A 14,575-nucleotide genomic window follows, 5' to 3' on the forward strand; every position below is an offset into this window, starting at 1 on the left:
GCATATAATAAACAAAAAAGCTCAAGAACAAATTACGTTGCTAAGTTGACATTACAGGATCACATTGATTACAGGTTTATATTTGAATCTACAAGCAGAACTATGCATCAGTTATGTGGACCAATTTCAACTAAGTTGACCTTTCAACTTTCAAAATGGCGGAGGCTATACAAGCACGTGTGGAAAATGCTATTAAAAAGTCAGTTGAAGAACTAGACAGAGATGGTCTACGTAGAATGCAGGTAATTCGTTATTCTATCAGCACGAACGAAAAGATATGTGTGCGAAATCGATGTGTGTTATTTCCACTCTATCGTTCGTGATGTGTGTACTCCTACAACTGTGAATGGCCATGGTCTGCACCCCACACAAGCCTGAACACAAACAAGGCCGTTGTAAAAATCACCCATCAAACATTCATTTTCGCAGGATGATACATGTATATACCTACAACTCTACCAGGTCTGGAGATTCTCACGCAGTGTTCAGTAAAAAATGTAGGAACATTCAAAAGTTTACAGACAAGACGCCACAAAAAAAATACACTGGTCACACTTTTCCAACCACTCCATTTCAGTTGTTAGTGAGTATGCGCACATAAACATTTGGATTTGACATGTCATTTAAAGGGGAACCGCTCAATCCCTTGGATTGCACCAAAGAATCATGGGACACTATTGTTTATGTTGTTTACAATGTTAATCCAAAGACAATAGAATGTCTTTGAGTAAACTACACATTACAAGATATATGTTCACGGAAGTCAGTCCTACTTCCCTCCATTTCATTTATTGGTAAAATGGTAATGATAGTATACATTTTCCGACACAGTCAATTTTCGAGTGTACACTGTCTTTATTTTACCAAAAACATATTCAGCAACGTGGTAGTATGTAATACTAAATATGACATGTCAAATAATAATTCGTATGTAACTCAGATTATTCCCATCTCATCTCCCCTATACATACTCCCCTATACTCACATTTACAAATTTAAGAAGGAAAATTAAAAGCCGGTCTAGCCAATAATAATAACATAAAAAATCACGGGAAAACGTCGCGATCAGTCTCCAATAATAGAGTTACACGGCAAAATATCCGTTGTTAATCGAAGGGAAGCACCGTGACCGGTCGGCGTCACGATAATTAACGGGAATCGCTTGAGTAAAATGCATGCACTTTGCAACAAAACAGATGTTTAGTACAAAGTAACAACAGAGTTACGTAAATCCATACGTACTATTGGCTAGCGGTGCCCTCAAAAGTCGACGTCATGGCAACCAGCTAGACAGCTTTTCATTTTTCTTTTGTTGCGTCTAGGTCTCGGCGACACTTACCGCATTGAACACAGGACAGAGACGGTTCTGTCTTAGTTAAAGCGCGGTTATTATATTATCTAATTCGAAAACATACTTGTATAATTTCTGTTGCTGACCACATGGTTTTAGCATGAAGGTTTTAGTTACGACATTGTCATTGACCTCTGACTGAACTGTGAAAAGGAAACATACATCATGCAACGACTCCACGTACAACAATTTTACTTTGTCAAGCATTTTACCTCTATGAACTTCGTGATGACGGTTTATACATTGGAATTTAAGTGAACACAAACAGTTTGTGACGATTATTTTGTCACGTAATGAGACCCGTTTTCCAGATCGGTGCAGGGGTGAATCAAGACATCGGTAATATAATGGTGGACCAGGGACCGACTGATTTACATGCATGGCAAAATTACTCGCATATCATCAAAACAACATGATAACATATATTTGGAAATCGTGTTGTCACTGAGGTTTCGGCACAGAGTGTTTCTGTTTTGTTTTATTTTTACAACTACCAATGATATGAAATCGACAATCAGATACACGTACACATACACAAATCTCACAAAACGATCGGGTCTGCAAAGATTAAGGTCCACTCGGGGAAATAATTCAATCTGACAAATCTTAATGATGAAATCAACAAAACAAACATTTGTTAACTTTTCAAACAACACTTGTGTAACCACGCTGAAGTGATATTTTATGTTTTGGTGTTCCAAGAAATACCGGTCGCGCCGGTGATCGCGCCGAGTTAAATAAGGCGCGCCGTATTTAACTGACCGCGACGAGCTCGATCTTGGGCTCGCTTTTTTGAGGGCGAGCCCTTTAATGACCTCGCCACTGGCACGCCATTGACTCGACATTGGCGGGACATGACCTCGCCATTGCCTCGCCAATGGCGAGAACACATGGGTCCTTGTGTGCACATTGTATTATTGGCTAATATTCCAATTGTTCAGAATGCACACGCAGTATTACGTACATATACTGGTGAACAGATAAAAGTTGTAGGAACTCTTAATGTAGATGTTAAATATGATAATCAGATAGCAAATGTACCTACTGTGGAATACTTTATTTTCGCTTGGAATTTATTTTCGCTGAAGGGATGATTCCGTGAAAATAAAATCCATCAAATATACTTTTTTTTCTATATATCACATTAAACTCATCAAAAATCAGTGAAAATAAAATCCATACAAAACGCCCAAAAAGACTTTTCAGCGAAAATTAATTCCAGCGAAAATAAAGTATTCTACAGTATTGTAATTGTAGAAGGTAGTGTTCCTGATTTAGTAGGTCGTGATTGGTTAAAAGTCTTTCGGTTAAGATGGGCAGAAACTTGTCATGTTAAAGTAGCAATGGCTCATGAATCACTGATAAAACAGTATTCAAATGTATTTCAGGATGGGTTAGGTACTGTCAAGAAAGTGACAGGGAAAATCTATGTTGATCCTAATGCCCAGTAGAAGTTCTTTAAACCACGTCCTGTACCGTATGTGATGAAGGATAAGGTAGAATCTGAATTGATGCGACTTCAAAAGGAAGGTGTAATCGAACCTGTTGAGTTTTTTGATTGGGCTCCACCCATTGTACCTGTATTGAAAGGTAAAGTCAAATACATATTTGTGGAGATTACAAAGTAACCATAAATCAAGTTGCGAAACTTGACTCGTATCCGATTCCCTGAGTGGTGGACAGACTTTCACTAAGCTTGATTTAAGTAATGCCTACTTACAACTGCCACTAGATGATAAATCTAAGGAGTTCACAACAATAAATACACACCGTGGACTTTTCAGATATAATTGCTTACCAGTCGGAGTATCATCAGCTCCAGCAATTTGACAAAAGTGTATGGATAGTCTCCTACAAGGAATTCCACATGTATGTGTATTTATTGATGACATTCTGATCACAGGAGAGACAGAAGCTGAACACTTATACAATTTAGAGTCGGTATTGAATAAATTGTCTGAAGCTGGAATTCGTGCTCGAAAAGAGAAATGTGTTTTACAAACGAAAGAAGTAGAGTATCTCGGATACCGTATCGATGCAGTGGGCCTACATCCACTGGAAAGTAAAGTTCGCGCTTTGATGGATGCTCCTGTTCTGTGTAACATAACTGAATTAAAATCATACAAAATGTACATGTGTACCTGGGACTTCTTAACTACTACGGTCGTTTCGTATCCAACCTGTCAACCGTGTACGTTAGCGACACTGCATATACTTCTGAACAAGAATACTAAATGGCACTGGGGAGTGAAGCAAGATAAATCATTTAACGAATCTAAGAGATTGTTAAATTCTTCGAAAGTACTTCTTCCCTATGACCCAATGAAAGAATTGATACTTGCATGCGATGCGTCACCCTACGGAGTCGGTGCTGTTCTCTCTCACGTAATGCCAGATGGCTCTAAGAAACCGATTAGCTTCCCATCACGCACATTAGCACCCACCGAGAAGAATTATTCTCAGCTAGAGAGGGGGACTAGCGGTAATATTTGGAGTGAAGAAGTTTCATTCTTACTTGTTCAGCAGACATTTTGAAATTTTCAATGATCACAAACCGTTACAAACCTTGTTTAATGAAGCAAAAGGTGTCCCAACAATGGCATCATCGCGAGTCCAACGATGGAATCTCACATTATCCGCTTATGACTACAAGTTTAATTATAAGCCAGGCAAAGAAATGGGCCATGCCGACACGATGAGTCGATTACCACTGCAAGATCAACCGTCCAACATTCCTATACCTACTGATACCGTGTTACTGATGGAATTCCTAGACACATCACCGGTAACGTCAGAGGATATCAAACGATGGACAGATCATGATCCAGTATTATTACAAGTTCGTAGATATATTACTTGTGGTTGGCCAAATACAGTGTATGAGATATCCGTTGAGCCAGAACTCAAACCATACTTCGTTCGTAAATCCGAATTGAGTGTTCAAGATGACATAGTTCTATGGGGCAGTAAAGTCATTGTGCCGCCACAAGGACGATTGCGTATACTAGAAATGTTACACAAATCGCACCCAGGGATAGTTCACATGAAAGCATTAGCTCGAAATTATGTATGGTGGCCATGTCTAAATGATGAAATAGAGACTACTGTTCGCAAATGCTGTACTTGCCAAGTTAATGCGAAATTGCCCGCACCTATACCAATGCATCCATGGGAATACCCAAAAGGACCATGGGATTGCATACATATTGATTACGCAGGACCGTTTCTTCATCAAATGTTTCTCATCATCACCTGTGCATATTCAAAATGGATGGAAGTATTTCCGATGAAATCCACGACAGCTGAAGCTACAATAGAAAAACTACGTATTGTGTTTGCACAACATGGATTACCATCTACAGCCGTATCCGATAATGGTCCACAGTTTTCACATTTTTTGCAATCTGTTCGCATACACACTTCATTACCACCATGGACAACAATTTCTCGTATAAAAAAAAATCACCATTTTATTTCAATACACATTTTTTACTGTCGTTAAGTAACGATGTTTTGCCCTTTGTACAGTCTCAATAAACACGCGTTAAGCACTGAAATAAATATTGCTTAATTGAAAACACATTACAAGCAAGTACAAGGTCACTACATGAATGCAAGTTCGAAGTAAGAAGAAAAAAACGCGCGAGTATGTGGATATTTGGGACATGTACGGAGGAAAACGTGTTTGACATACTCGACCCGTCAGCGTACATTTCAAATTGCAACGTATATTCAACGACTTGAACTACATGTGTAACATATTACAACATACTTTCCGTGACTTAACTGATGTTATATTCAAGCTCTGACGTATATTAACCGACTTGACCGTACGAATAAGTCCACACTTACAACGTATATTTAACGACCCAAACTGAGAACTGAGAACGTAACTGCAACGACTTGATCGAGGTTACCTTCACACGGCAACGTATATTCACCTACATGACCCGATTAACCAACTAAATATTTCAACGTATATTTAACGACTTGAAATAAAACGAACTAGCGAGAATGTAACTGCAGGGACTTGGCGTGTATATATACTCACACAGAAACGTATTTCCACCGACTAGACCCGATGAACTATCCTGACATTAAAACATATAAATACCGAGTGAGCATGAAACTAAATTAACGATAACGTATTTTCACCAACTCAAACTATTGTACAGTCTGTGACGCTGTAATAAGTCCCAAATTTATTTGTTGTACGCCTTTCTTAGTCGTCCACCCCGGCGGGCTGCTCCCATGCGTCTGCCTGATGTCGAGGGCTGCTCTTCCGTACTTCGTGTTTGTGTTCCCACGGTGCGTTTTCCCCTCAGTGCCATGTTGTGATGAAAAGCAGCGAAACATTTGCCCGCATGAAGGTGAACTTTACAAATTGGGCATCCTTTCGATGTTTCTGATAATAGGCCACTCGCTGTTTTTCTCCCGTCCTTGCTGCACTGCTTACACGATTTTTGACACCCGAATAGTCTGCATATTTCGTGCGAATCCATGTTTTCACTACGAATAAATGACGTGTTACTTGGAAGAGAGCCAACTTCTCTTATGGATTTTTGAATTCTACTCGAGTGTCCACCAATCAGTTGTTTACCTGTGCGGATATTGAAGAATTTGCGCGTTACTTTAGTCGTGCGATTCAATGCCTTGAAACATTCATAAGCATTGACCAATGCAACATCTATGAGGTAACAGGCCATGTAGATCCACCAACGATTGTTTTTTCTGCCCGTGTGATAGTATTTTTGCCTTTGGTTAGAACGATCCACGCCACCCATGTGATGTCTGTAACATTGTAACGATACAGGCACATGTCTCTCGTCATCTACTGCTTCTGCCGACATAGCCAGTGGGGGATAGACTGTATTTAAAATCAATATTTGCGCGCTGTCATCCTGGTATGCAGTAATATTGATAGTGTCGTTCAGTCTAGTTGCTGCTTTCATTTCACCAATTTTCAATTTCAGCTTCTTGCTTTTTCCCTCAGGAATTAATTGCAGCGGCATGGTTTTCCGATTTCGTCTGCTAAAACTACCGACCATGTACACTTTTTTGAAGCCATCACGGTTGGGTTTGTGGGGCAATCTCTGCTTACACTTGGACCGTCCCTTGAATCTAATCATACCCTCATCAATCGAAATTTCCTGTCCCATCTGGTAGTATCGCCGACAACTATGGGTTTCAGCCATGGGTTGATTTTATACAACAGGTCGGCCTCTGATCGTTGACGACGACGTTCAATGTCAGGATCCCGCCGTGGGTCATTTACTTGATCAGCTAAATGAAAATAACGCATTAGCATTTGAAATCTGGCCCGAGTCATTACTGACGCAATTCCCATATTCTGCAGAAAGGGGTCACTCGACCAATAATCGTCGATTGCTGATTTGTGATCCACACCCATACATATCATCACACCAAAGAATGCTTGCATTTCACTGAAATTTGTATTACGCCAGCGGGCATTTAATTTCTTTGCAATGCATTTTTGATGATATTTGGCGTATTTATTAGTCTTGATGGAAGCCAGTTCTATCAGTTCTGGTGGGATAAATTTGTAGAAATATTCCACCTCACGTGCATATGAAGGCAGTTCGAAAGTTGGTCCAGGTTCGGGTTCAAAAACTGGAATAGTAAATATATCGCCGTCTTCCTCCGTGGCCATTCTCCATTCACCAGTGCCGGAGGCAACATAATCGAATGTAGCACCAATTTCTGTGTCGGATTCAATTTCAATGTCGCTATCGAGTACCGGTGGGTAACGTTGCTCTAAAAAATCGTCATTCTCAGCACGATCTTCATCGATTTCTGAATCTGTATCTTCGTCAGTTGCAACTATGAAGTCATCTGGTATTTTGTGTCGTAGCTCACCCGTTTTTTCGTCCAATACAAGTTCATCATCACGCGTGTCCATTGGCAACACGTTTTTTAATAGTTTGTTTTTCGGGGAAACTCGCAAGTGTTGATTGTTCTGTATCGCATACATTTTCTTGTACCATTTCTTTGGTGACATCGACGTTTTGTTGCGTACTCACTGGGTCAATATGTTCAGGCCCCTGCTTTTCTGCGTTGGCAGTTGTGGCGGATGTCGACGGTTCCGAATCGCAAACATTGTCTTGCAAAAATTGTATCACATCTTTGACGGCACGTTGTATTTCAGCGTGATTAACTCCCGTTTCTTCGGCATCTGCTTCATCGGCAACTGGCGATTCAACCACTTTACGGTTCGTCTTCGATTTACGCTTGCCTCCTGGTTTGCCCCCTAGTTTGCCCCTGCAGTCCTTCAAACGGCTTTCTTCTGTAATCACCTGTTCATTGACAGAGGAGGCAGTCTCCGACTTGCGTTTGTTCTTTTTCTTTTTACGCCTTTTCTTGAGTGGACTATTATCACCGGTGTCGGTGGTACGTTCGGCTGGTAACTCACCGACGTCAAATGTTTCCTTTGCTTTGGATTTCTTCCTTTTCCCGCGCTTTGCTGGTGAAAAATCTGTCATGTCAATGTCAAACTTATCACTCCCCGTGCCACTGCATGATTGACGCGTTTTCTTCAATTTCCTTCTTGCCTTCATAAAACACTTCCTATCTGTATAGGACGGCATATTAACATACGTGTCGGAAAGGAGGCACACAGCGAGTCTGGGCTTTATCTCACTTTCTTCGGCCATATTTATACTGAACGACCAGATGTCCACAAGACTGCATCTCCCCACAATTTGAATAATTATTGTTATGTAAATAAATATGTTATTTTTTCGAACACGGATTGGTTACAATTTGCATACACATAGAATTGCATATGCTAGCTCAGACGGTGAAATCACGTGGACTTGAATATTTCCTACCAGCTGTCCCGGTCATTTTACGTTGGTGATTGCCGACATTCCAAGCTCAGCCGTTGGAATCCGTCATGCTATTCATTCTAAGTGCTGGGACTATTTGCCAAGCTGGTCAAAATACGTTACTACCGTTATAATCGTGAATCGTGTCGTTCAAAAACGGTTGTAATGCTGCAGTTTGCAATGTGGTCAAGGCGTTTTTTTTACATCGTCGCAAACGTCGCATTGTGACGGTAAAATAGTGAAATGAGCAGACAAGAGTATAGAATTACATTCTTTATTACTTGGTTAATTTATTTGACTTGACGGAATCGAAAACAAATTCTCTCCCTCCATAATTTTGCAAGTGTAAAATATCAGGTTCCATACAACGTATTATAAACGCTTGACCGTCTGAGCAACCTAAATAGCAGGCCGTTTTTCAACGACTTAACCAGTTAGCTGAAGTGGTAAATTCTAGCATACCCATATTGACGGCGGTTTTTTCACCGACTTGACTGGAAAAGGGTTAAACTATATATTTTTACCCATGGCTCAAATAAATGCTGGATGTTTTGGCCTGAACGTTTCAGCCTATGTAGAGTTCAATGGTAAGATGATCTTAGCCACAGAGTGAAAATATTCTGAGTGAAAGTACATGTATAAGGAGAAGTGTCCTACAATCAATGATTTCTTTAAGTTTACTTCTTCTACTATCTGCTGTTGCATATAATAAACACACAGTATATATAGCATTCTTCTCAGTGTACGTCAGCTGCCTACATGTATGTGTGGTGGTTTCCTCGTCCATCACCACAGACTTTAATCTTAGCTGCATTTCTGTAAACAAGTGTGTGCAGATATCACATAATAGTCAATGTATTGAATATTTCTGTAAACAAGTGTGTGCCAATATTACTTAGGTAAAAACACTGCAGTGATATATATAGCATATCTATTTAACTTGACCACATCCCAACTGGGCAACCAATCAAATGGCTTCTTATAAGCAATCAATTTGATTTTGAGTTTAACCCTCAAGGCCTGTACATGTGTTGTCGTTCATTACCACATGTACATGTACATATATGTATGTTGAAAACAATGTTGACTTGGTAGCATACTCCTTACAATGTGTGTGCAATTTGAAAAACTTATAAAAAGTCAAACAAAATTTTTTACATTTTATTATAAATTTTGATTTGTAGTCGAAGATGTACAAGTGCAGTGCCAGATGTTGTGATAATAAGGGGTATTCAATGGAAGAAGCACAGCGTTGCATAGAACAGTGTTCACAGCCAGTACAACAAGCACAGGTTTATGTACAGAATGAACTCAGGGATTTTCAGGTATGTGTATATCAATTCAGATCTGGTTATTGACATCAACATTTTTTATTTCTTTGCTCTTCTGTGTATTCAACTACAGTATAGGTGTAATATTTTGAACATTACAATCTTTCCTGACGCTTAATTGAGAGTCTAATTGTGGTTTTCCGTAGTTATTGACGCCTATTCAAGAGTATGTCGTTTATTGTGTGTAGCGTTTCCACAATGAACTGTCATCACCGTGAAAAGTGTTAATCAATGCTCAGTTTGTCTTTTGAAAAAAAAAAAATTTCTTGATTTAAAAAAAAAGTCATGCTGTTTTCCCATCAAAATCAAAGCCTAAAGATCGCACTACAACATACTAGGTAAATCTTGTTCGTGTTGCGTTCACCATGAAGTCGCTGAACTGTCATTAACATATTTAAGGTAGAGATGCAGTTTATTTGGCTTGCTTTTTAATTGAGTAATTAGAAAATGAAGATGGTATTATATATCCAACATGTTATATATTTTCTGAATGCTTATTATACAAACTTTGTAAAACTTGTCTTTATTTTAAATACCCAGAATGTGTTTTTGATTTTGGGTCAAAAATATGCTTTTTTGGACAAAAGTGATTTAAAAAAAATTAGCTTAAAAACTTCAAGTCCGTTTGTGGGTAACATTACATCACTGGATATCTTGGTATACTGCTAATTCAAATGCGTCCACTCATCTCTCTAACGGCTTTCAAAGTCGCACAGCATGACCTCAAAGTTCACTCTTTTCTATTTTTGCATAATTTATATATCCATGTTAATTGCGGACTTGTTATTTTTGTTCCACTCGCCGTAATAAACTGTCCGGACGCATTTTGAAGGGGGAACACCTTGTCAATAGTGTGTGAAAATTTCGAGGCAAATGGCCAAAGCGTTTATCAGCTATTTTAATTTAAAACCCAAGAATTCACCAAAAATAGAAGACGAGAAAAAGGCTAATTTGCATATTTGCGCGTTAAGCCGTGAATTACTGCTTTGTCATACTTTGTCATACTTTCTAGACTATTGAAATTAACGTATAGACATAGACATTTTATGTAAAATCGTTAGACCAGAACAACTGCTCTTGAATATATAAATCAGAAACACGTCATTCATACCAGTGTTTTGATGAAGTCGGTAAAAACATGTGTCAATGCCCAGTAAATATGACGTCATCTCATGAATTATTAAACAGGGGGCAGTCCTAGGAAGGTGACCTTTTATCAGGATCAAAACATCATGGCTTCTCTTCGATGTATTTTCAATAAAAAATCTATGAGTATTTCAGAGCCTATGGTTTACCGTGAAGAGTACAAAGTGGTATATTAAATTATTTATCCTCGATGATTTTTATGTAGTATTGAGAACCAACTCCAGGAAGCAAACGCACAATAATGAATAATCGCGTAATCCTAGAATCGAAACGCGAGGCACAGAAGTTTTGTTCAGCGTTTCCAATCCCATTTTCCCACTGCAACATATTTGTTAAAAGAAATATTTGAATTCTGTTCGTTTTTTAAGGAGGCAATTTTTTATTTTTTCCGATTTTGGTAACGCCCTATTCAGGGACAGTCGCAGACAATCAGCGCACGAATGTACGTACAAAACATGCTGTTGTACTACAGGCGATGGTCGCCTGCAAGAAGAGAGCTCCAGCTCCTAACGTAAAAGTTTTAAAATTTCGACCGGTTTTAAATACTTAGTGTTGGAAATCTGACATGTTTTAAGAGTGCAAAATTAAGGTGCATTTTCGAGCGGTCGACTTTTTCTGAATAGAAATCAGCAAATGAAAAAAATAGGAGTGCTAAACAGTGTGTTCGTTACTTTGCGAATGATCGAAGTACAGGTACCCATTGGACAAAAGATACACGAAAGTTTGTATCTCCCCGACCCAGTGCAATATATCCGGTTAGAATCAAAGCTCACGTGTCCCTTATTTGAGGGACCAGATTCTGCCGTAAATTCGGGATGGGGTTTAGAAAAAAATAAAATGGGACTTTTAAGGTGTATTTTGGCGTCATTTTCGGACATTTCAATCATTCCTGATGCCTAAAATAGAGTCTAAGTTTTACCGTAGTCATTGACGCTTATTCAAGACTATGATGTTTATTGTGACTAGCGTGAATGGGTAAGCTTCGTTTCGACAATGAGCTGTTATCACTGTAAACAATGTTAAATTATTCTTCACATGCTCAGTTTATTTTTTGAGAACAATTATTTAAAAATAATATCTCTCAGTCAATCAGAAACTCGGATTCACGCCTTCAGGGAAAGTCACGTTTGGACGCTCACATCGATTTTGTTTTTCGTTCGGCGGGCTGATGCCTTCAGTGTAGCTTTTGCCTCTTCCGACATAGAACTCATCTGAATCGTCTTTCTACCTCTCTTCCTTTTTATACCATGCATAATGTAATGATAAAAATTAGGAAAAAACACTGAGGAAATATAATGTTTGGTTTGCTAGCGAGCGATAACTGATTTGTAAATAATTGCACATGCGCGTGAATTGAATGAACCCGTAGAATCTCGATTTGCATATTGTCAATCAAAGGTCCTGTTATTTGGTTACTCATGCAAATTAGGCAATTGGACATAAACATTGCCACGTGTGAGTGTTTTTTATTTTTAACCAGAAAATAAACAGCAATTTTAACGATTTTCCAATAAGAATTCATTGGTCAAATTTTCACAGAATGTTCTTTAGATAAAAATCTATATAAAAAACGAAAAAAACTATTTTTGATCGAAATTCACAAATAAACTGCATCTCTACCTTAAATGAGCTATGGTACTTCAAACACGTTTGCACCATCCAGCAATTTGATTGGTTAATTAGAAACTTGACCTATCAGGTCAAGGAACACAGTTTCAGGTCACTCATATGTATGGCAAACATGACGAATATCTTATCGCATCAAGCGTTTTCATGTGATCGAAATCATTCGCTTATGGTGTAACTAAGTTGAATTTTCGTGATGCCTATTTTAGAACCAAATACTTCACTCTTCCTCAACGCCTAAATTACATTTACATTTATTTTGTTTCTTTGTGATTGCCAGACAGGTACATTTGTATGTAGCCTTGTTTTGACTCACAAATTATAAAAGCATATTAGCCAACTACCGGTACTTTTTTTCAGACATGCCTGAAAACGTGGCATTGATATCACACGTGGTGCATTGGCATTGCACGTGGTGCATCAACATCACACACGAAGCATCAACATTGCACCCGGTGCATCAACATCGCACACAGAGCATCAACATTGAACCCGGTGCATCAACATCGCACACGAAGCATTAACATTGCACCCAGTGCATTAACATTGCACCCAGTGCATCGACATTGCACAAAGTGCATCGACATTGCACCCAGTGCATCGACATTGCACAAAGTGCATTGACATGTACATGTACATAGTAAAATGAGCCATGAACTAAAATCAGTAGTTCACAAATTGTGTTGTTATCTGATGTATTTTTCATTAGGAATACATGGAAAAATTATTTCATGTTCCATGGTTGATGTTGAAGAACAGAACAGGACAATAGCGGACATCAAACGAATCCCCTGATCTGCTTTTCATTGAATTTTGATGAATTAAGTATGCCAAATTAGAGAAATCGGTTCCATGTGTGATTCTGCATGGAATTGTTGAAATTAAGCTGCTGAAAGCTTGATTACATCGAAATCTACATTAATAGTTGGCTATGTTCAGTTGTTTGCTACCAATTTCTGACCCGGATACCTTGTAAATACTGTAATTGCTCCATTTGGTATATGGTACATACCGGTACTACTTCATACAAAATGCTATATGTGTAAAAAACATATTAGTTAAAAATGTTGTATTTCTCAATTACCAATTTCTCTGACACTAATTTAAAATGGCTGACTGATTGCCCTTACCCATTGTTTAGACACATCTTGACATTTTTTGTTTGGTACAATTTGGTTATGATGTAATTAACTTGACCTTACCATTCAAGTACAATACTTGTAATTTGCAAATCTTCTCTTTGTAGAAAAAAATTATGAATCTTATATTTTTGTTTCTGTAATTTATTCAGATATTAATTAAGATGTACATGTACCCGATACTACTAGATGATTAGTATGATAACAGACTATAACTTGTTTTGTCATTGACAGGATCGTCTACAGAGAGGTGCCATGCAGTGTCAAGATGAACTTAAAGATATGGTTGCTAAGGGAATAACGGATGAAATAATAATGAGAAATAATATGGAAAAATGTCTTAATAAATGTGCAGACAAGCATATAGATCTACTGCCCTCTATGATGAAACGGATGAAACAAACACTAGCTAGTTATGATAAATAATTTTTGTAATTTAATTTTTTCAATGGAATGTCGCAAATTAAAAGTATGTATTAGTTATTATGGTAATGAATATTTTTATAGTCATAATTTTTTGGCTGTGGCTTGTTTCTGTTTATTTCACTATTTCTGTAAATGCATTAATTATTCATAAGGTTTGCCCTGGCTATTTTTATGGATACTAGTAAATGAAATCTGCTAATTTAAGTTGACATGAACATGTCAACTCATTGATTTCATGGTGTGATTCCACACAAAGAATTGAAACAACAACTGTGAAAATTAAATGTATCATTTATTACTTTTACGATGGCAATCTAATTTTTATATTTTTATAACCGTGGAACTGTCATGTATACCTTCATAGTTACTGTACTAATAAGCAGTTAAAATTGAAGATTTGTTATAATCCTAAGAAGTTTGGGTTTTATCTGATATGCAAACATACACGATTAGCTTAAATCTTAGTCAGTAGTTGTGTTCACGTTACACGAAGTACGGGCTAAGATTTAAGCTGATTTAGGCTTATCTAGCATATTTGCATTTCGGCTAGACCCAATTGCGTCCACGCACAGGGAGGGCCAGTCGTTAGCATGGGCTAAGGGGTGCCATTAGTCGGTGACCTTTGGTAAGCCGCTATTTACGAACGAAAAATGGATGACACGTGCGAGGTTCTATTTCTGCTGCTGGCATGTTTCGTTCTAATTTTGACGC

At 38.2% G+C, this 14,575-nt stretch overlaps 1 protein-coding gene across 1 annotated transcript; it reads left to right on the top strand.

Moving 5' to 3' along the window:
• Positions 1-141: 141 nt before the first annotated feature.
• Positions 142-13,951, top strand: LOC100368628 (TIM double twin CX3C motif protein-like). Its single transcript, XM_085504155.1, has 3 exons — positions 142-242; positions 9,381-9,521; positions 13,673-13,951. The coding sequence occupies exons 1-3, from the start codon at positions 156-158 to the stop codon at positions 13,862-13,864; spliced, it is 420 nt and encodes a 139-aa protein (XP_085360281.1). The 5' UTR covers positions 142-155; the 3' UTR covers positions 13,865-13,951.
• Positions 13,952-14,575: the final 624 nt, after the last annotated feature.

The sequence above is a fragment of the Saccoglossus kowalevskii genome, chromosome 10 (assembly GCF_978046115.1).
Source record: "Saccoglossus kowalevskii chromosome 10, keSacKowa6.1, whole genome shotgun sequence".
Classification (NCBI taxonomy): Eukaryota; Metazoa; Hemichordata; class Enteropneusta; family Harrimaniidae; genus Saccoglossus; species Saccoglossus kowalevskii.